Here is a 21003-nt window from a genome sequence, read left to right as displayed (position 1 = left end):
CTCCCTCCGGGATCAGAGGCACCATCTGCTGGAGAACCACAGCAAGAGTGGCCAACCAGTTGCTGGGGGATCCTACAGGCATGTTCTCATGCTTGTGGGGTTCCCAGAGGCATCTAATTGGCCACTGTGGGAAACAAGAAGTTGGACTAGATGGCCATGAAGCTTGATCCAGCTTCATGGCTCTTCTTGTGGGCTGCACAGGACACCCTGCAATGTAAGAGCTTCTCCACCATGTCATTTCAGTTCACTGTCCCTAGATGCTGTTCAGTAGCCTTTTTGAGAATTTTTTTTTCAGTAGCCTAGTTGAGAAATTAAGATTCCTCACTGAATCTGCAGCACAATGCAGAGTAAGGAATTGTTGCACCCAACCACATTGCAGCTGCAGATCAACGTCACTTTCACAGGTATTTCTACCCCTGAGAGGTCAACCTGCTTATGCCCGCTTGCCTGCCCGCTTGCCTGCCTGCCTGCCTGCCTGCCTGCCTGCCTGCCTGCCTGAAGAGTGACTGGATGTAGTCTTTGTTCTTCCAAGCCCCTAAACAAGAATGTCACAAGTCAGCCAGCAGCAAGGACTCACCGGTGGCACCATTTCTTTCAGCTTGTCTGTTGTTAGTGGAGGAGCCTGCCAATAAGATGGTGAGGAAAAAAAGCTCACATTAGTAGAGGAAAGCTGAAGGAGGTGAGGTTTTGGAATGAGGAGAAGCCCACAGGCAACACTTCCTCAGGAAGTGGTAGTGGTTTGTTGCCCATGAAAAGAAATTTGAAAGCAACTGAATTGTTGTGAATAGCTGTCGCAGCAGCAGAAATTCAGATTCTGGTGTCTAATATTTGTCAATGAAAATCATTATTAGCAGAGCTAAGTTGAGAGTTTGCCTTTTCAAAATATAGGAAATATAAGAAATATAAGCAAATGGCTGTTACCAAGATAAAATCAAGAGTCTAAAATCAAGCTGTTTGAGTCCACCACCACCCTACAGCAGTACTAGTTCTCCAAATACTTCCAAATTATCCACTCTCATGACTAAGCAAGATCCCAGTCATGTTGCAGGCTCCTGGATCCATGTACATGGGTAGCATGCATGCTTTGGGTGTAAACAACTCCATCTTCAGTTCAGTCCTGAGATTCCCTAGTTAAAAGCATCTCCAGCAAGGCAGGGAAAGATCTCTGTTGGACACCTTTGGGAAATATCTGTGGCCAATCAGGATAGAATAAAAGGCAACTCCTTGGAACCGCTCAGCATAGGGTTGTCAGCTCTTACTGGTCAGTGACCTACATATCACCAGCTGACACCTGAGCGAAGGAAGTGGTAGCTGCTCCTGCCCATTTCCTCTTTGCTCTTGTCACCTGCAGCACACCTGCAGACCTGTTCACCACTGCAGGTGAGAGAGGGGGAGAAGAAAAAAAGAGGAGGGCATTTTCTCTTCTTTCTGCTGGAAATTTAAAAGGCAATGTCCCATGTCTGGGATAAGAGGTGGCATATGCAAAGCAAACTTCAGCTGAAATATTGAGACATTGCTGAAAGAAAGAATGGATGGTTTCTCACCTTTGGAGAAAGTTATCATAGAGACAAAAATTGAGGTGCAGCCATACTCTCAGACTCATCACTCACCATGGCATTGGTGACATCACAGTTGAAGTCTCTCTGGAATAGTATCAGTATACCGTTCAGGACATTCACGGGCACAATGACTTGAGTATAGTTTTCCTTTTTCGGGGGCAGATCCTCAGAGAGTGGTGGATCAGTGGGAATTTCTATCTCTCTTCCATCTTTGTCCTCAATTATAGCCTAGAGCAGGAGGTATGAATGTTTTCAAAAGCAATGCAAGACCTAAGCCAGATCTGTTTTTCATTTGATGGGTTACATTTGACATCTTGTGGTTTTGTCTTCTTCCCAGATCTTTGTGTATTCTGTGTTCCTGCCCCCAATCCAAGTTCTGCGTTGTGGTGGTAAACTAACCTCTGCTCCGAGAAGAAACCAAATTCTCATCCTCCCTGATTCATTCTGCTTCTTCTGCTATCTTTTGGAAGTGGGGGAGAAGCAGGTATGCAGGGCCTAGAACCCCGTCCCCTGGCCACTGGAACCCTTATATATACCCAGCCAACCTTTAAGATTATCAGAGGAGGTCTAAGGTGTGTAAAGGGGTAAGTGAAGGGGGGCATGATGGAGGTATATAAATTATGTACTGACTGAAAAAAGTGGACAGGGAGAAAACTTTTTCTCCCTTTCTCATAATACTAGAACAAGGAGTCATACGATGAAGTTACATGGTAGGGAAGTCAGACAAAAGGAAGGCTTCCTTCACATAGCACATAGTCAAAGGATGTACCTGAAGAAATGTCTCCTCCCATATTTACCTACACAGACATTAAGATCATCATCTGAGACCCTCTTCCAGGTGCCTCTGCCAAATGAGGCAAGGCAGATAGCTAAAAGAGAGAGGGCCTTTTCAGTGGTGGCACCCCATTTGTGGAATGCACTCCCCCAAGGATGCTTGCCTGGCTCCTATACTGCAGTCTTTCTGGTGACAGATGAAGACCTTTTCTATTTTCCGGAGCATTTGAAGAATGGTTTGTAGTGCCTTTATTCTACCACTGGTTTCAATTTGGTCTTATGACATAGTAATGGTTTTATTCTCTGCTGCTGGTTTTATCTTGATTTTATTCTGCATGGTTTATCTTGCTTTAATGTTTGTACCTTGTTTTTAATGTATTGTACACCACCCAGAGAACTTTGGTTAGTGAGCAGTTTAAAAGTACTGTAAATAAATGAATGAATGAATGTATATGATGGCATTGTGTATATTTAAAAAATTAATGAAAATATTTCTAGGCCACCTTTCAGAGCAGAAGGCCTCCCAAAGTGGAAGGAATTCACTTCCACAAGATGTAGTGATGGCCACCAATTTGGATGACTTTAAAAGGAAATTAGGTAAATTTATCGAGGATAAGGCTGTCAGTGGCTACTAGTCCTGATGGCTATATGCTTCCTCCATTATCAGAGACAATGTGCCTATGTACACCAATTGTTCGGGAATTGCAGTAGAAGAGGGCTTTTGCCCTCACCATGTCCTGCTTTGGGGCTTCCCAGATGCATTGGGTTGATCTGCTTCAGCAGCAACTGCTATTTTGATCTTACGGCCATGTGCTCTACCATTCTCCTCCTTTCATTAAAGTCAAAGGATATAGGCTACAGCAACATTCCCCAAACTCATACCATCCAGATGTGTTGGGCTACAACTCCCGTCATGCCCCAGTCCATCACATCTGGATGGCATCAGTTTGCATAAGGCTAGACTACAGAATGGGAGAACATGTTGGCCAGTCCCTAAAAAAGCCTATGCTGAGCCCTTTCTTTTTCTGTTCCCCAAAACTGCAAGGAGGCTCAGAAAGGTCTTATGGATCCTTACTTACTGATCCTCTTATAGATCTCACTGATCCTCTTATCCTCTGATCCAGTAAGAGTTCTCACTGATGCTCTTAGTAACTGATTGAAGAACAGAAAGTAGAGAGCAGGAATAAATGGTAAATTCTCCCAATGGAGGGATGTAAATAGTGGTGTCCCACAGGGATCTGTATTAGGACCAGTGCTTTTCAACCTGTTCATAAATGATCTGGAATTAGGAGTGAGCAGTGAAGTGGCCAAGGTTGCTGATGACACCAAATTATTTAGGGAGGGTGGTTAAAACAAAAAGGGATTGAGAGGAGCTCCAAAAGGATCTCTCCAAAGTGGGAGAATGGGTATCCAAATGGCAAATGCAGTTCCATGTAAGCAAGTGTAAAATGGTGCACACTGGGGCAAAAAATCTCAACTTCAAGTATAAGCTGATGGAATCTGAGCTAGAAGTGAATGAGCAAAAAAGAGATCTTGGAGCTGAGGTGGACAGCTCAGTGAAAATGTCAACCTAGTGTGCAGCTGCTGTGAAAAAGGCAAACTCCATGCTAGGCATAATTAGGAAAGGAACTGAAAATAAAACTGCCAACTTAATACTCCCCTCATAAAAATATATGGTGAGACCCCACTTAAAATACTGTATACAGTTCTGGTCACGGCGCCTAAAAAGGATGTTGTAGAGTTAGAAAAAGGGTAGAAAAGGGCAATGAAAATGAACAAGGGGCTGGAGCAATGATGTGGGAAGTTTATAACATCTGGGATTGTTTAGCTTGGAAAAAGGGTGAGTAAGGGGAGACATGGCAGAGGTGCACAACATTATGCCTAGGGGGCTGGCGGGGCCAAACCGGCAACTTCTCGCCGGGCTTCAAGCTCCAACCAGACACTCATGACATTCCTGCTCTAGCCATCTCCTCCTCATGAGGAGGAGCTGGCTAGAGTGCTTGGGGCACACATGGTACTGAGGACTCTGGTAGTCAAGCCCTGGTGCACATAAAACACAAGGGGTTGGCTGCTGGAGTCCATAGTGCACAGAAGAGGGGAGGCTCGTGGGGAAGGGCAGGGTGAACACGGAGGCTCGTCAAGCAGGCCTGAGCCGTACTTGCGGGGGTGGGGGGGAGCTCATTGAGCTCCTCTGAGCTCCAGACAGAGGTGAGTCTGTCCATCCCCAATTATGGATGGTGTGGAGAAAGTGGACAAGGAGAAATTTTTCTGCCTCTCTCACAATACTAGAACCTGGGGTCATCTTATGGATGGGAGGTTCAGGACAGGTAAAAGGTAGTAGTTCTTCACACAGCACATAGTTAAACTATGGAATTCGCTACTAGAAGATGGACACCAATTTGGATGGCTTTAAAAGGGAGTTAGATAAATACCTGGAGGAGAAGGCTATCAATGGCTACTAGTCCTGATGGCTATATGCAACCTCCAGTATCACAGGCTCTATGCCAATGTACATCAGTTGGTGGGGAACATGGGCAGGTGGATACTGTAGCACTCATGTTCTGCATGTGGGTTTCCCTTGGGCAGCTGGTTGGCCACTGTGTGAGCAGAATGCTGGACTAGATGGACCCTTGGTCTGATCCAGCAGGGCTCTTCTTATGTTTGTATGTTCTTAAGGTCATGCGAAAAATAATTCTGTATCCGCCAAGTTCAAGAAGATCTAAACAGCACATAGCCCCTCTGGCAAGAATATGCTTGCCCTTTCTCTCTCACACACCTATACACATACTAGCAGAGCCACCCGCACTTACCTTGAAAGGCAGGCCGATGAAATCCTTTGCTATTACTGGTGGGCCATTCATGACATACTGGATTTTTCCATATTGGCCAATGTGGTAGAGTTCTGTGAAAGGACACAGATAATTATTTGCAACATTTCACAGTGCAAATGGCCATGGCTGATATAATGATGGCCTTCAAACCTTGTTGTTTGGGATTTAGCTATTATTATGACATTGTGTGCTGGTCAGTTTCGGCCAAGAAGTCAAAAGTTTAATTAGATTATAGGAATCAGGATGTTTGCTCAGGAAGCCAAAGGCTTGTGGGAGGTTTTAATGAGATTACAGGAGTCAGGATGTCTGCTTAGAAGGAGGAAAGAAAAGATGTTTTCAGGAGATTCCACAGAAGGTCAAGAGAAGATGAAATATGAAGCTTGCAGGAGGTTCAACAGAAGGTAAAAGGAAGAGGACATAATAAGGTTTGCCGAAGTTTCAACAGGTCAGAAATAGAAAATTTGGAGATAGAAATTAAGGTTGCAAATGTGAAAAGGACCCCGCCCCCCAATTGGTTGGAGTTGGGAGGGAGGAAATGAATTTTAATCTATAGAAGTATATAGCAGAAAAGCAGAGAAAACAGAAAGAAGAGAAACAGAGGGAAGAAGAGGACAGAAATAATCAGAGCTGCTGGAACTGGAGAACTGGTTGAGATAGTGCTGGACCTATGACAGTAAAATTTTGCTTGGATAAGGGACCTGGATAGAATAGGAACACAGTCTGATTATGTTAGCTGGATGCATATGACCAGGTTAGCTGGTTACTTTTTTACCCTGTTGCTCATATGGTCTTTGTGTGTGTGTGTATGCTTTCAGATTTTAATATTTTCTCCTATCGAGATTTTACTTCAGTAAAATTTTAATCTTTGTTGTTTGAAACTTTGTGGTCTCTTTTCTGATTGATTTGCCTGCCCTACATCTATTAGCCAAACTCCACACTACCTAAAAGGGAATACCTGAGACAAAGATAGTTTTAAGTCTTGTTTGGTGGAGGCAGCCAGTGGGAAAAGATATTTTTATCTGGTGGCAATGGAAAAAGACATGAGAAAGACATAAAGAAATGGAGCACCCTATTTTGTCTTTCCCCTCCACAAATGGAATAGGGTGTCACTGGTCTGAGAGAGAATAAGAATGATGCCAGAGGCAGGACTAAGGTGCCTGAACTTTTAGTGGAAAGCAAGGATATAAATAAATAAAATGAAATGAAATACATAGCCCAGTTTCAGAGCAAGGACTCAGTATATGTTTAGTTTGAGCTAAATGAATGAACATGTTCTCTGTGGATTTCTCAGTTGTTGGTGTCTTCTCCATGATTTACATTCAAGAAATGTTTGCTGAAAGAGAGCTTCCTAGAGCATGTGGTGAATCCTCTGCAATGTGCAGGAGTTCCTTGACAGGTAAGCCAATGGAAAAAAAGGGTTCCCCAAAGGCAGAAAGTTTGAGAACCACGAGCTTGGGTATTTATTTAAAAGCTAATTCACACACACTAGCTGGCCAGAATGAATAGGGCCTTGCCGCCACAGAGCTTGTTATCACAACTGGTCATCTTAGCCCTGGTTTGCCCCCCCCCCCCATACAGGAGGATGCTAACCAACAAAATTCAAGCGCCCCTCCTAAAAATAGGAATGCTGACTATCAGTGACAGACTTTCATCATCAGTGTAGCAACCTGAATTCTAGGGCATCCAAAACAATTGAACAAATCAACTTCTAAATGATTCACCAACAGCTAATGTCAATCTGACTGCAAGTGGCATATGAAGCTTGTGCTGCCGCAGTCGCTTCAGCTACTGGGCAGCACAGAAATGTAACGAATAAATAAAATAGTTTCTCCCTTGAATACATTTGACTAACAGGTTTATTAGACATGGGAAATCTGATGTAAAGGCCCCTGTAGCCCACCCCCGATGAACTATCAAGACTTTAATAGCAACTGTGAGGATTGAGGCCACTGCACTGGAGAGGAGAGGGTCGCTTGGCGTTGTCTTCCAAACTTGATGTTGGAAGACAACGCCAAGCAACCCTCTCCTCCAATGCAGTGGCCTCAGTCCTCACAGTTGCTATTAAAGTCTTGATAGTTCATCGGGGGTGGGCTACAGGGGCCTCCCAGCTGCTACTTGCCACGGGGGCAAAATGCTACCACAGATCTCCTATATCACATATGGTCTGGCCCTGAGTCATACCACCAGCCCACTTCGCCCAGTATTGTTATCTGCTCTGGCTGGCAATGTCCCACTGGCAGAGTGAGATCTCTGGGGCCCTTGGGACTGCCTGGGTTCCTCTGCACGCAGGCCATGTGCTCTGCCCCGAGCTATGACCCTTTCCTAACATCAAGCCAGACTTCACTGTGCCAAAACAGTCATTCCAGTTTGTCCCTTTGGTTTGACAGATATCTCTGAAATACTGTATCCCTATGGAACATCCACCATGCTGTCGACAACTGCCATGTTATTAGCCATCCCTTTCCTCCCGCCTTGGCAGGGCAGTTTCTTCCTGCAGTCATGGCACAAGCACGGGGCCTTCCTTCCCGTGTGATGACCAGTTACCCCTAGGAGCTGAATTCTGAGAAGAGGCAGTTTAGAAGAGTGACACTGCTTGGCATGATGGGAAAAGGCACAGAAGAAGCCAGCTAAGCTCACCAAAGATGAGTTTCAGTTTTTCCTGCAAGTAGCTGACCACTTTCTCTGCTGCTGGGCACATCTGGAAGGGAGAGGAGAGGCAATGCTGGAAACGAATAGCAAACTCCCACAGCCAAAATGCTACTGAAGCAGTTTCTGCTGCTGTAACATGTTTTCATTTAAATTGCACTGCATACAGTTCTCTGGCTGTTTTTCTGTGCTTCTGCACAACTTCAGTAAAGTAAACACACCATCCCAGCAACTTACTGGATGATAAACAGTTGCTGTCTTCACACCATGAGACTTACCATTCCTGGCAGGACTTTCACAAGGGTAGAATTCAGAAACTTATTCACTATCTTTGGAAGCATGCTGTGGGGAGGAAGAGACATGTGAACACCAGGGGTTAGGAAATCTAAGCTCAGAAGAGTTGTTACTTCAAGCTGCCAACCACATTCATCTGTTTTGATGCCAGCAATACCCAGCCAAATGCTTCAACTCATCAATGGATCACAGGGGTCTGAGGCTGTTTCTTGTTATTTTGATTTTCCACAAGCCATCAGTTCAAGGCCAAAACAGATGTGATTCCAGAGACATCTGAGTACTCCCAGCAGCTGTATGGGCAGGGAGCTTCAGTCCATTTCCTACCTCCCAGCTGAGCAGAGCAGAGCAGAGCAGAGCAGAGCAAGCTGCTCCAGCTGGTCCAGGGACTACAGAAGCAAGCAAGCTCCCAGAGAGCGAGCGACCAGAGCGAACGAACAGGGGGAGCGAACAGGGGGAGCAAACAGGAGTTGGACAGGGGAGTTCAGCAGCGGAGGTCATGGGGGAGGCCCCTAACATTTTCTTTAAAAAACTTTTTTTTTCATTTATTTGTCTTGTAACACACACTTCCATTCCAGTGGGACTCTGTTTTTAATCTCCAATGAGTAGAGGACCAGGCACAGGCTACTCTAGAACAATCAGAAAGCTAGACACAAAAAGGAAAACAGACTATGGAAGGACAAGACTCGCCAGTGGTGGTGACCTGCCAGGTGTGTGCCATGTTTGTTTTCTTGCCTGAGAACAACATGGCCTACACCTGCAACAAGTGCAAGTTGATCACGCTGCAGGAAGAAAAAGTAAGTGGACTGGAGTGGCGACTGTCGACCCTCCAGGGAATAAGAGAACGCGAAGAGTTCTTGGACAGAATGGTGGAACTATGGCAGCAAAACGAAGTACAGGAGTTAGAAGAGCAACAGCAAGCTGAGGCAGAAGAGGGAAATGTTGAGGTGAGGAAAAATGAAGTCGAAGATACTCCTTGGAAAAGGGTGACAGGAGCAGAGAACTAAAAGCCACTCTGCATCAGTGGAGGCAGTGGAACTAAGGAACCATTTTCAGGTACTTGAGGATGAGACTGGAGGACAGCCTGCAGAAGAAGAATTACAGGGGAACCTGCATGAGAGTGAGCAAGAGGCTGAAGGTCAGTCAAGCAAAGGCGATGAAACCAAGGCCTACAACAACAAGAAGAGAAGTGCAGTAGTAGTGGGAGACTCCTTGCTGCGTGGGATCAAAACCCAAGTATGTCATGAAGACCTGTGGACTCTCCAGGTATGCTGTCTCCTGGGAGGATGGATTAGAGACGTGACTGAACGGTTGCCTGCACTCATAAAGCCCACTGACAGGTATCCCTTTCTTCTCATCCATGTGGGAACAAATGATACCGCCAAGCGGAGCTACGAAGAAATCATGTCAGACTGTGAAGCTTTGGGAAGGAAACTCAAGAACTTTCGGGGCAGATAGTTTTCTCATCCATCCTTCCAGCAGTCAGAAGATGGATAGAAAGGGAAAGAAAATACACCGGGTGAATGACTGGCTATGAAGGTGATGTGAACGAGAGAGATTTGGATTCTGGGACCACAGGCTATACTTCCTGGAAGATGGACTGTTGGCAAGGGATGGGTTGCACCTCACAAGGGCTGGGAAGAATGTGTTTGGCCACAGCATGAAAAACTTCATCAGGAGGGCTTTAAACTGAATCCTACGGGGAAGGGAGATGTAAAGTTGGGGGGTAACAATGGATAAAGGCTCATGCACCGCAATGGAGAAAACAGCTCTAATAGCGCCCAATAATATTCTTCACAAACATGTAGGAAGAAAGCCAGACCATGAAGCACATGGTCTTCGATGTCTATATACTAATGCCCAGGGTATGGGAAACAAACAGAGCAAACTTGAACTCTTAATACAGCAAGGAAATTATGACTTGATAGGTGTAACTGAGACTTGGTGGGATGACTCTTATGGTTGGAATACAGCAATTGGAGGTTATAACTTGTTCAAAAAGAACAGGAGGAACAGAAAGGGAGGTGGCGTTGCACTATATGTGAAAAATACCTATCTCTGCACAGAAGTACAGGAGGAGGAGCTTGGTAGCCCCATCGAGAGCATCTGGATTAAAATAAATGGAGCAAAGCATAAAAGGAACCTGGTGGTTGGAGTCTACTACTGGCCACCCAATCAAGGAGAAGACGAGAATGAAACTTTTGAAAAGCAAATAGCCAATGTTTCAAGGAAGCATGATGAAGTAGTAATGGGGGACTTCAATTTCCCCAATATTGGTTGGGAGACAAATTCTGCAAAACATGACTTGTGTTGCTAATAATTTCCTCCTACAGAAAGTAGAGGAAGGAACAAGAGGATCAGATATCCTTGACTTGATCCTAGGGATGGCGGAGAATTCCGCCATGGAGTCTAATGAGGCTGGATTCTAAAGAATCCGCCCCCCTGGAGTCTGTGGCGGAACGGAGCACTTACCTCTGCCTCCCTGCAGAATCCTCTTCAGCCGGCTCCTCCGACTCTGGAGCACCAGCGATATGGCCACCATGCGAGGAACCTGGCTGAGGGGTATTGACTGCGGACACAAATGGCATCCAGGATGCCATTTGCAGCCGTAATGGTCTTAGTTTAAGGTAAATGCAGCCGTAAATGGCTGCATTTAGCTTAAACTAAGACCTTTACGGCCGCAAACAGCATTGAGGACACCATTTGCGTCCCTGCTTATTTTTCATGTGATAGGCTACACAAATTAGGATATGTGATAGGCTACGCTAATTACTTTGAATGAGTTCAAATCTCCAGGGCCAGATGAATTGCACCCTAAAGTAATAAAGGAACTAGCAGAAGAACTCTCAGAACCACTGTCTATTCTCTTTGAGCATTCATGGAGGACGGGGGAAACAAATCCTGCCAGACAAATCTGATCTTATTTTTTTGATCAGGTAACCTCCCTTGTGGACTGTGGGAATGCTGTGGACATCATATTCCTCAACTTCAGCAAAGTTTCGACAAAGTGCCCCATGATGTCCTGATGAGCAAACTAGCTCAAAGTGGGCTAGTTGAAACAATGATCCGGTGGATCCACAGTTGGCTACAGAATTGGACTCAAAGAGTGCTTATCAATGGGATCTTCTCAAACTGGGGAGAAGTAATAAGCAGGGCACTGCAGGGCTCAGTCCTGGGCCCAGTGATCTTCAACTTTTTTATTAATGACTTGGAGGAGGAGGTGCCGGGAATGCTGATCAAATTTGCAGATGACACAAATTGGGCAGGATAGCTAATACTTTGGAAGACAGAAACAAAATTCAAGGTGATCTTGACAGACTGGAGTGCTGGGCAGAAAACAACAGAATGAAATTCAAAAGGAGGCTGGATACCTCCTCCTCCAAGTCATTAATACAAATGTTGAAGAGCACTGGGCCCAGGACTGAGCCCTGCAGTACCCCACTTGTTACGTTTCCCCAGTTTGAGAAGGTCCCATCGATAAACACTCTTTGAGTCCGATTCTGTAGTCAACTGTGGATCCACCTGATCATTGTTTCATCTAGCCCACTTTCAGTTAGTTTGCTCATCAGGATATCATGGGGCACTTTGTGGAAAGCTTTGCTGAAGTCGAGGTATATGATGTCTACAACATTCCCACGGTCCACAAGGGAGGTTACTTGATCCAAAAATGAGATCAGATTCGTCTGGCAGGACTTGTTTTTGACAAATCCATGTTGGCTTCGAGTAATCACGGCATTGTTTTCAAGGTGCTTCCAGATAGATTGCTTTATCATCTGCTCCAGAATTTTCCCAGGGATTGATGTCAGACTGACTGGTCTGTAGTTCCCAGGTTCTTCCTTTTTGCCATTTTTGAAGATAGGGACAACATGAGCCCTTCTCCAGTCAGCTGGCACTTCCCCCGTCCTCCATGATTTCTCAAAGAGAATAGACAGTGGTTCTGAGAGTTCTTCTGCCAGTTCCTTTATTACTCTAGGATGCAGTTCATCTGGCCCTGGAGATGTGAACTCCTTCAAAGTAATTAGGTGTTCCTTGACCATCTGCCTATCGATCTCAAGCTGCAATCCTGCCCCTTCAGCCTTTGCCAGGGGGGTCATAGACCCTCTTTTGGGAGAAGACTGAACCAAAGTAGGAATTGAGCACCTCTGCCTTTTCTTTGTCATCTGTTATCGTTTTGCCATCCTTATTTAATAGCTGAACCACCATTTCTTTCCTCTGCCTTTTACTATGCACGTAGCTGAAGAAAGCCTTTTTGTTGTTTTTAGCATCCCTCGCTAACCTCAGCTTGTTCTCCGCTTTAGCCTTCCTCACGCCATCCCTGCAAGTCTGTACTACCTGCCTGTACTATTCCTTTGTTACTTGGCCTTCTTTCCACTTCCTAATGTGTCCTTTTTTGTTTTTAGGTCATCTCTAAGCTTTTTGTGAAGCCACATTGGCTTCATCTGTTGTCTTCCACCTTTTCTTCTTGTTGGAATGGTTTGTAATTGTGCCTTGAGAATTTCCTTTTTTGAAAGCTCCCACCCATCTTGGACTCCTTTTCTCATTAGCGTCACTTGCCATGGGACCTTCCTGATCATTGTTCTGAGTTTATGAAAATCAGCTTTCCTAAAATCTAGGGTACGCGTTTGACTACACTCGGCTTTTGCTTCCCTTAGAACCAAGAACTCAAGTACAACATGGTCGCTTTCCCCCAGAGTTCCTGCAACTGCTACTTTATCCACTAAGTCATCTCTGTTGGTTAGGATCAAGTCGAGGATAGCCGATCCTCTAGTTCCTTCCTCTACTTTCTGTAGGAGGAAGTTATCCGCCACACAAGTCAGGAATTTCCTGGAGGGGCCATGTTTTGCAGAATTTGTCTCCCAACAAATATCAGGGAAATTGAAGTCCCCCATTACTACTACATCATGCTTCCTTAAAACACTGGCTATTTGCTTTTCAAAAGTTTCATCCTCATCTTCTCCTTGATTGGGTGGCCGGTAGTAGACTCCGACGATCAGGTTCCTTTTATTCTTTGCTCCATTTATTTTGATCCAGATGCTCTCGATGGGGCTACCAAGCTCCTCCTCCTGTATTTCTGTGCAGAGATATGTATTTTTCACATATAGTGCAACCCCACCTCCCTTTCTGTTCCTCCTGTTCTTTTTGAACAAGTTATATCCTTCAATTGCTGTATTCCAGTCATGAGAGTCATCCCACCAAGTCTCAGTTATACCTATCTTATGAAGTCATAATTTCCCTCTTGTATTAATCAATGATTAATCAATTAACTGATTGATTAAATGTGCATATGAATTCTAAAGAAGTTCTGATGCAAAAAAATAGAGGTATGCCAATCTCTCTTTTGGGTCTGTGTCATGTCTGCATGTTTTTGCCCATGACACCATTCCTTTCTGTTTCTGCATTAATCTGTGATTTCTTTTAAAAGAAAAACTTCTTAAAATACACCTGTGGTGTGACTCAAGATAAAGGTTTTCTCATCACACTGCATGTGTTAGTTAGAGTTAGTTTACCAATTCCAGAATGTCTGTCTTATCACTAACAACTATTCTGTGAATGGCTCCGGTTAATATCGTAATTCTCAGTCTTGATACTTTCCATATTTCATTTACCTCTGACCTCACTGTTTCCAATTTGTCCCCATTACTACCCCTCCAGAAAATATGTATGAAATATGGCTGAACGGGAAGGACATGCCCATATTCTGGTTCTCACCTGCTGGGAAGGTTGGTTTTACAGCCCATAAGTTCCACAATACAGTTCTTTATTTCAAGTATGATGTACTTAACTGGGTCCGATTTTAAGGAACATATTGTTGTCATGTTGGATTTCACAGTGATCTCCATAGTGCCACCTATAAAACTGCACAAAATCAAATCTGGTTACTTTGGGACAATGGTTCCTGACATGCCTGGCCTTTCCAGTAATACCTGGAATAAAGGCACATTGGAAGCTGCCTTCTATCAAGTCGGACCTGCCTTGATCCATCTAGCCCAGTATTGCTGACATTCACTGGCAGCAGCAGCTCTCTGGGGCTTCATCGGGGGGTCTTTCCAGCCCTACCCGGAGAAGCCAGGGATTGAACCTGGGACCTTCGGTGTGCAAATCAGGGGCTCTACCACTGAGCTACCTGACTTATACAGTACTCTACAGTGAATGAGTGGTTGTATAATTTCAAAATCTATTGAAGTGAACAACATAGACCACCAACACTTTGCTAGGTGCTGTAATATTCTGTAGTGTTACATTTGCATTAAAAATGGGATTTTGAAATGCAAATGTATTTCAGCATGGGCCTTTTAGTTTGATGTAGGACCTGGTGGGACTTGTCTTCTATATGGCTTGGGACTGCAATATCTGGCAGAGCGCCTCTCCCGGCTCAAACATACCCGTGCATTGTGCTCAACATCTAAGGTCCTCCTCTGGCTGCCTATTCCAAGGGAGGCTTGGAAGACAGCAACAAGGGAGAGGCCCTTCTCAGGGGCAGTCCCCCAACTGTGGAATTATCTCCCCGATAAGGCCTGCCTGGCATCAGCATTGTTATCTTTTTGGCACTATGTCAAGACTTTTCTCTTTTCCCAGGCATTTGGCATCATATGATGAGTTATTATTGATCCTGGATTTGTTTTATGGTTTTGCTGATTGCTCAAAGTTGTTTTTAGATATATGTTGTCTTTGTGTATATACTGTCTGTGTGTTTTTTATATTTTAAATTTTTCATATTGTACTTTTAATGTTTTAACCTTTGTAAACTGCCCAGAGAGCTTTGGCTATGGGGCAGTATAGAAATTTTGTTGTTGTTCATGATGATGAAAGGGCTCCATGCCTGAATGTCCCAAGTCAAAGAAAATGCTTTGCTTCCAATCTGTTGTTGACCCCATGAGCAGGGATGCTTTTTAGCATTTAAGGGTGTTTCCAGATGAGGCTTTTATTGTGAAATCATCCTGCCTCATTCAAGGAATTTAATGGGGATTCTAGATGATGACATTTTCAATTTGTATCCCCTCTCATATTTTCCCACTGCTTCTTCCCTCTTTTTCTTACCAGAAAAAAATTCTGTTAAGGAAAACAGGACAGAATGGTTGCACAATGGCTTTTAATGGTTAGTACTAGGAGCCCTCCATCTGGAAGCACCCTAAGTCTTGTCTTGCAGTCTATAATCTCCTGCTTTGCACTATGTCAAGGGGAAACAAGATGGAAAACTGTAAGGAGGTATATCAGAGGCATGTGGTGTTAATCAGAGCTGGGCTACAGCTCCCTGGGAGAACAAAGAACTTTTCTACATGAGGCATTTATTTTGCTTTCATCATTCCCTACTCACAGTTGTTTATGGGTTCTTTAGACAATGCCATGACTCTCCAGTTTTGCTTCTGTTTTTAAACAGAACATTCTGCACGTTTTTTTTAAAGCAGAGGAAATGCAGTATTATTTGTGAAAGACAAAGAAAATACTTTTTCTACTTGTGTAATTGTGCTATTCTGCTATAACATATTGCCACCTAGAGGTTATGAAGTGGAAAAGCATGAAAGGAAATGCTTTTCATAGTGCACAGATCTCAATTCTGTGATGAAACCAAAAGTAGGTATAGCAGATTAACAGCCTCATGTAGAAAAGCTCAAAGACCTGTGGATTTATTTATTATTTTTAAAATTATAAACAGCATTTCATCCACAAGGGATCCCTGGCAGTGTACATACTATTATTAAGAAACATACAATTCGATAATGATAAAATTACAAAAGACAAGGAATAAGAACTATTCAACCAGCTATAAAGGCAGGCTGGGGCATTCTAGGAGCTGTAGTTCCACACATCTGCAGTGTTCTAGGTTGTGGAAGGAAGATAATAAACCAAAGAAAACTTAAGTGAGGGAATCAGTCAGATGTAATGCCCAATCCAGATAATTGCCTAGCAGTGGGTCTTTTTAAAAAGAAAAGTGCTCACTGTTCTCTGGACTGCACAGAAACACCACTTTATTTTAGGAAGCTGTTTTTGAGCCAATATGTGGAGAGGGTGCGCTTGTGCTGTTCAGGACAAAAATGACCTTGATCTGGCAGAGGCCAAGTGTGTCCTCGGAGGACACTTAAACAAGATCTCTGGATTGGGACTCATCTCTTTCTAAGTCACCCTCCAGGATCTTGACCTATAACAAAAGCAGGGTCTCACTCACCTTTTCCCGGCAATTGTTATCTGAGATAATACAGATATTGCCATTCCACTGTTGAGCATAAAGTTCGTTGTAACGTTAGGTGGTCGGATATCTTTAACTTTCAGCCTACGAGACAAAGACACACAATGGTTACGGATGGAGATACGTTCTGCTGATGGAGAGAACTGAAAAGGCAAAGCCCAGGGGGCTGAATAACCTTCAGTGGGAAACTCATCTTAAACAAAGACGAAATTAATTATTATGAAAGGGTAATGACATTCACAAGCCTCACTGCTTCCCCCCCCCCATTTTAGCTAATCATTCCCCCACTAGTATCCTTCTAAAATTAGTAGTTCTGGGGGCTATCACAAAAGGTAAGGGGGCACCCCCCTCTGCCCCTGTAACATTGCAACTGGCTAATACAAGCAGTAAGTGGAGTTGAGGACTCCTCTAACGCATCTGGAATTAAGCTGAACTGTTGCATTTCTCCACAAACTCCACCATGGAAGGTGAGGTGTCTGGGCTGGTGGGAGCAGAGAGCCAAGAATGTGCTCATTCGCTCAACCAACTTGGTGGCAGCTGCATTCATGACTAATTCATGTCTACGTTCCAGCTGATGTACTGGGTTCTTACAGCCTGGACCCAACAGCCAGTTCTGAGGGCCAGTCCTTACAAGATTTTTTGTACACCCAAAGTAAAGCACATGAACAGCATCTCAAATATGAAATGTGCAGCTGTGCCCTTTTAGCCCAGGTTTTCCTTGAAATTCACATGAGGAGTAGCCTAATCCATGGCTGGTGGCTACATGCACGTCATCTAAGGGCACACAGGACTAAAAATATGTGCTTGTGTACTTCATGTTTGATGCCCTGTGTCTGAATTTTCTACCCAAGTATTTGCACTACCAAGAGCATCTTTTCCCATATGAATGTCCTCTGTGCCAAGAAAAAGCCACTGGTTTTATTTTTGTATGAATGCATAATATGCTGTCCTGCAGCACTGGCATGCTCATTCTTTGTTGCTTCCAGCCTGGCAATGATAGGCATTATAGTCCGACTGATTGGGAGGACACCCTTCTGCAGGAAGACTGCTGCAGACTAACACAGCCATCCTTCCCGAGTAGGTTCCTGCAAGTCACCTGAATACGGAGAACCATCTCACCCTTTGATGCCTTTGATAGCTTTGGCGCCACCCTGATTTTTTGTTGCCGCCTCTGCCAGTTCCTCCAGAATGTTGCTCTCTGTCATGGTTTTCTTTGCAGCTGAAAGAGATTCACCAGGCCATAGTTGAGCCCAGCAGGTCTAGAGCGGCCGTGACATGGCATTCCATGAAGCACTACAGAAGGAGTGGAGTGTGAGTCCTTCTCTCTGTCGCTGTGCACCCTCCCGTCTCTAAACCCACCCACCCCAAGCAACGGAGAGCGCAATCCTATGGTCCCCAGAGAGTGTCCAGGGGTCACAGGATATTTCAGATTCCCGATCCAAGGTAGGAGACGGTGCTCTGGCCTCAGAGGGGGGGTCAGACCTCCGCCCCCATCCCACCACCTCTCAGCCGGTGCAGAAGGGGGCATTTCAGTGGGTGGGGTGGGGAATGGAGAGGCCAGGATATGAGTTATCCTGAGGCCTCTCTACCCTCCTTCCCTCCCCCTCTGAAGCACCCCAGCTAGACAGGCAAAAATGCCCATCTAGTGAAAAGCCTATTTAGCCTCCACCGCTCCTCCTGCCCTGCATTGGATGATCATAAGCCTCCAAGTTTGGGGGTGTACGATCATCGAGGGTGCAACCCATAGGACTGTGTCCTAAGTCTAGTCAGATTGCCTCCTTAACCATGATTTAAAACCAGGGTTTGTGAAGGTAGGTCATCTGGGGTTGTGAACCCACTTCATAGTCTGATATTAAATCCTGATGAAGTTGGGAACCTGTGTAAGCTGAACTGTGCACTAATGATACCGTCCGCTCTTCTTCTCACCTTAAAGGTTCTTGCCTGATTCTGATGGCCTCTTTTGTACTATATGGTGCCTTAATGTCCTTGTGTTTGCATTTATATGGGCGCACAGTTACATTATAACTCTGCAGTTATAATGCAGCTTTCTTTCTCACTTGGAGGTTTTAAGCTGAGGGGGAGGAAGCGTGCAAGAAGAGGAATGGGCACTCTTCCAGGACATACGTGTGCACACGCTAGCCAGTGTTCAAGTAGGCATCCCCCCCACAGGCAAAACAAGGACAAAATAGAGGCACAGGGACATGCAGCAGGACAGTATGGAGCATATGGTGGGAGGGGAAATTTACTCCAGGCACTGGGGTGGGGGTGGGGAGGGAGCTGGTGGCTCATGTCGGAGCTCGGAGTTTAACTTCAGTTAAGGGAGACAAGATTATATTTGCCATCTGAAAAAGAAAATGAAAAAAGAACTCTAATCCCCAAAGAGGGTGGTGGTTTTTATCATGGATGAGCTAGAATTAACCCTTGATTTTGGGGTGGAGGACACCATCCCTGTGTTTCAGTGGGATTTCCTGCTCAGTTGGAATGGAGTGGGAGTAACCTGCTCTCAGCCCTTGGGGTGAATGTTAGCTGTACTGAGCCAACAGTTCTCTGTAGAGATTTCTGTGAGTGCCAGAGGGTGAACCCCCCCCCCCCGCCCCCAGCCATGGGGAGTGTGGGTGAAATTGAAGAGGCAAAATCTCTGCCCACAGCTGGAGCTCCTCCCAACAGCGCCAGCAGCTGGCTGGGTGGGTCCATTCCCCCCCCCTCCCAACTGCTCTGTGGAGTGGCAACACTGCATGGATGACCCCTGCAGTGGGGAAGTCACATTCCCCCCCCCCCAGAGGCCCCTGTCAGGATGCTGCTGCAGCGTGCTGGCTCCAGGGTTCAAGATCCTGCAGCAGCCCCCCCCCCCCAGGGAGCCTGCTTCCTTCTCATGGTTCTTTCTGCTGCCCGTGTCCTTGCCCTGTCCGACAAGGTCTGATTGGAATAATCCCCCAGGGACAGAGACAGGGCGGGGGGCGGGGCGGGGGATGTGTCCAGAGGTGGCTGCTCTTTCTCCTGTCGCTGCTCACTCGCCCAGAGAGGGCCGGTCAAAAGGCAGCAGAAGGGGCAAGAGGGGCAACAAAGCCAGGAAGCTCCAGGGATAGCAATGGGCCCTCTAGGGCCTTGGCATGAGCAGGCAGGTGCCAAGCAACGTGTGTCAGCCAAGGGGGCATTGGGGAGAAAAGAGTGGGGGTGGCCAGTCAGCAACTGCTGGAAGGAACTCTAGCAGTGGGAGGGGGGTTGGATTCCCCTCACTCCCAAATCTCACTGCCTCCAAAAAAGAAAAACGGCAGAAATGTCTCCCACCCCCTGCTCTCATTTCACTGCCTAGGAACGAGGGGGTAAAGTGGGGGCCATTTTGTCTTGGCCCTAAATTATTGACAAGAATTAGTAGGGATGAGCTTTTGGTTTTTTGCTTTAGGCATCCTTCCCTAACCTGGTGGTCTCCAGATATGTTGGACAACAACACCCACTGGGAGATTATGGGACTTCTATTTCAATATATGTAGAAGGTTCCAGGGTGGTGAAGGCTGTTTTAGGGATGTCTATATGACTCCTTCAACCATGATTCCTGGGTGGTATGTACATGCCATCAGTCAATACAACTTTAATCAATTAATTGGTACAATGATTCGTTATAATGTGCTTCTGAGGATGTCCTCCATCTTCCCAGGAAAGATCTCAGCCATGAAGGAGAGGAGTGGAAGTATGTCTATGCTTAGGGGCAATTTACATTTCACTTACTGTGTTCTATTGTAATTGGGTCAATTTTCACAAAAGGCCCAGGGGGATTTGTTCCTTTAGAAAGGGCCACCAAGCCACAGAGGAGAAGCAGCACGCATATCCACGGCCTCCTGAAGTCCAGCCCCATGGCGCGTTACCTCCCTGCGAGCGATAGGCTGATGGAAAGTCTGAAATGGAGGCACTTGCTGGAGGAAGCAGAAACACAGCACGTGTATGAGAGATCCCATGATAAATTACTTACAACAGCTGGGATTTAGACCCCAAACTGAGGGGTGGAGGAGGTGGTGCCAGGAGACAGGGCTTCACAGAAGTCATCCATGTAAAAAAAAATTCCTGCAGTGGAGGCTGGTGGCTCTGATGTCAGTGGGGTGTTGAATCTACTCGCAAAGCACCTGGGGAGCACCTTTGCGAAACACCCTGGGGCGCTCCTTTGGAGTTTTGACTGGTTCCGACTGGAACAAGGAGCAGATTCACCACCCCACTGACCTCAGAGCCACCAGCCTCCACTGAAAACACGTGTTACTGGCATTTCCTCATTAAATGCCTAAATCACAGAAACATCGTCAGCACCGCGGTATTCTGGACCTGCCTTCTAGAATGGGCGGCGCTCGTGCTTTGTGCAACTGCCGCAACGTTGAAGAGGATGCGCAGGCACGAAGGCTACCCGCCTTTTCTTTCCCAGGAAAAGCGTTAATAATAAGCCCAATGTTATCTGTACAATATGAGACTGCCATTAGTGCCGCTTGGCAGTAGTAAGGGGGAGGCTCTTCACCGAACAATGACAGGACCCCTGTGTCCTTGTCAGACGGTGTTTATGTAGAATACTGCGAGCCTATCGCAGCGTTCGCCAACCTGGTGCCCTCCAGATGTGTTGGACTACAACTTCCAGCATCCTCCAGCCAGCCATGGGGGTTGTAGTCCTGGCAGTTTTGGTCCAACACATCTGGAGGGCACCAGGTTGGGGAAGGTTGATCTAGATGAACCAGTGGTC

The 21003-nt window shown here is 45.7% G+C and overlaps 1 protein-coding gene across 1 annotated transcript in view; it reads right to left on the bottom strand.

The window, feature by feature from the left end:
• The window catches only part of LOC146349075 (BPI fold-containing family B member 6-like), a 39011-nt gene extending 18872 nt beyond the window's left edge, over window positions 1–20139 (bottom strand). Inside the window, exons 1-9 of the mRNA XM_084851825.1 lie at window positions 20013–20139; window positions 17406–17505; window positions 16266–16370; window positions 13811–13957; window positions 8089–8152; window positions 7802–7862; window positions 5144–5235; window positions 1611–1787; window positions 578–622 (exon numbers count right to left, since the gene is read on the bottom strand). Coding sequence (XP_084707951.1) covers window positions 578–622; window positions 1611–1787; window positions 5144–5235; window positions 7802–7862; window positions 8089–8152; window positions 13811–13957; window positions 16266–16370; window positions 17406–17505; window positions 20013–20139 — 918 coding nt within the window. The remainder of the gene's footprint in view (window positions 1–577; window positions 623–1610; window positions 1788–5143; window positions 5236–7801; window positions 7863–8088; window positions 8153–13810; window positions 13958–16265; window positions 16371–17405; window positions 17506–20012) is intronic.
• Window positions 20140–21003: the final 864 nt, after the last annotated feature.

Source organism: Heloderma suspectum, chromosome 4 (assembly GCF_057233095.1).
Source record: "Heloderma suspectum isolate Gila_16-S chromosome 4, 16-S_ref, whole genome shotgun sequence".
Taxonomy (NCBI): Eukaryota; Metazoa; Chordata; class Lepidosauria; order Squamata; family Helodermatidae; genus Heloderma; species Heloderma suspectum.
Note: the sequence above shows the minus strand (reverse complement) of the source record. Positions and strands in the feature narration are given on the sequence as shown.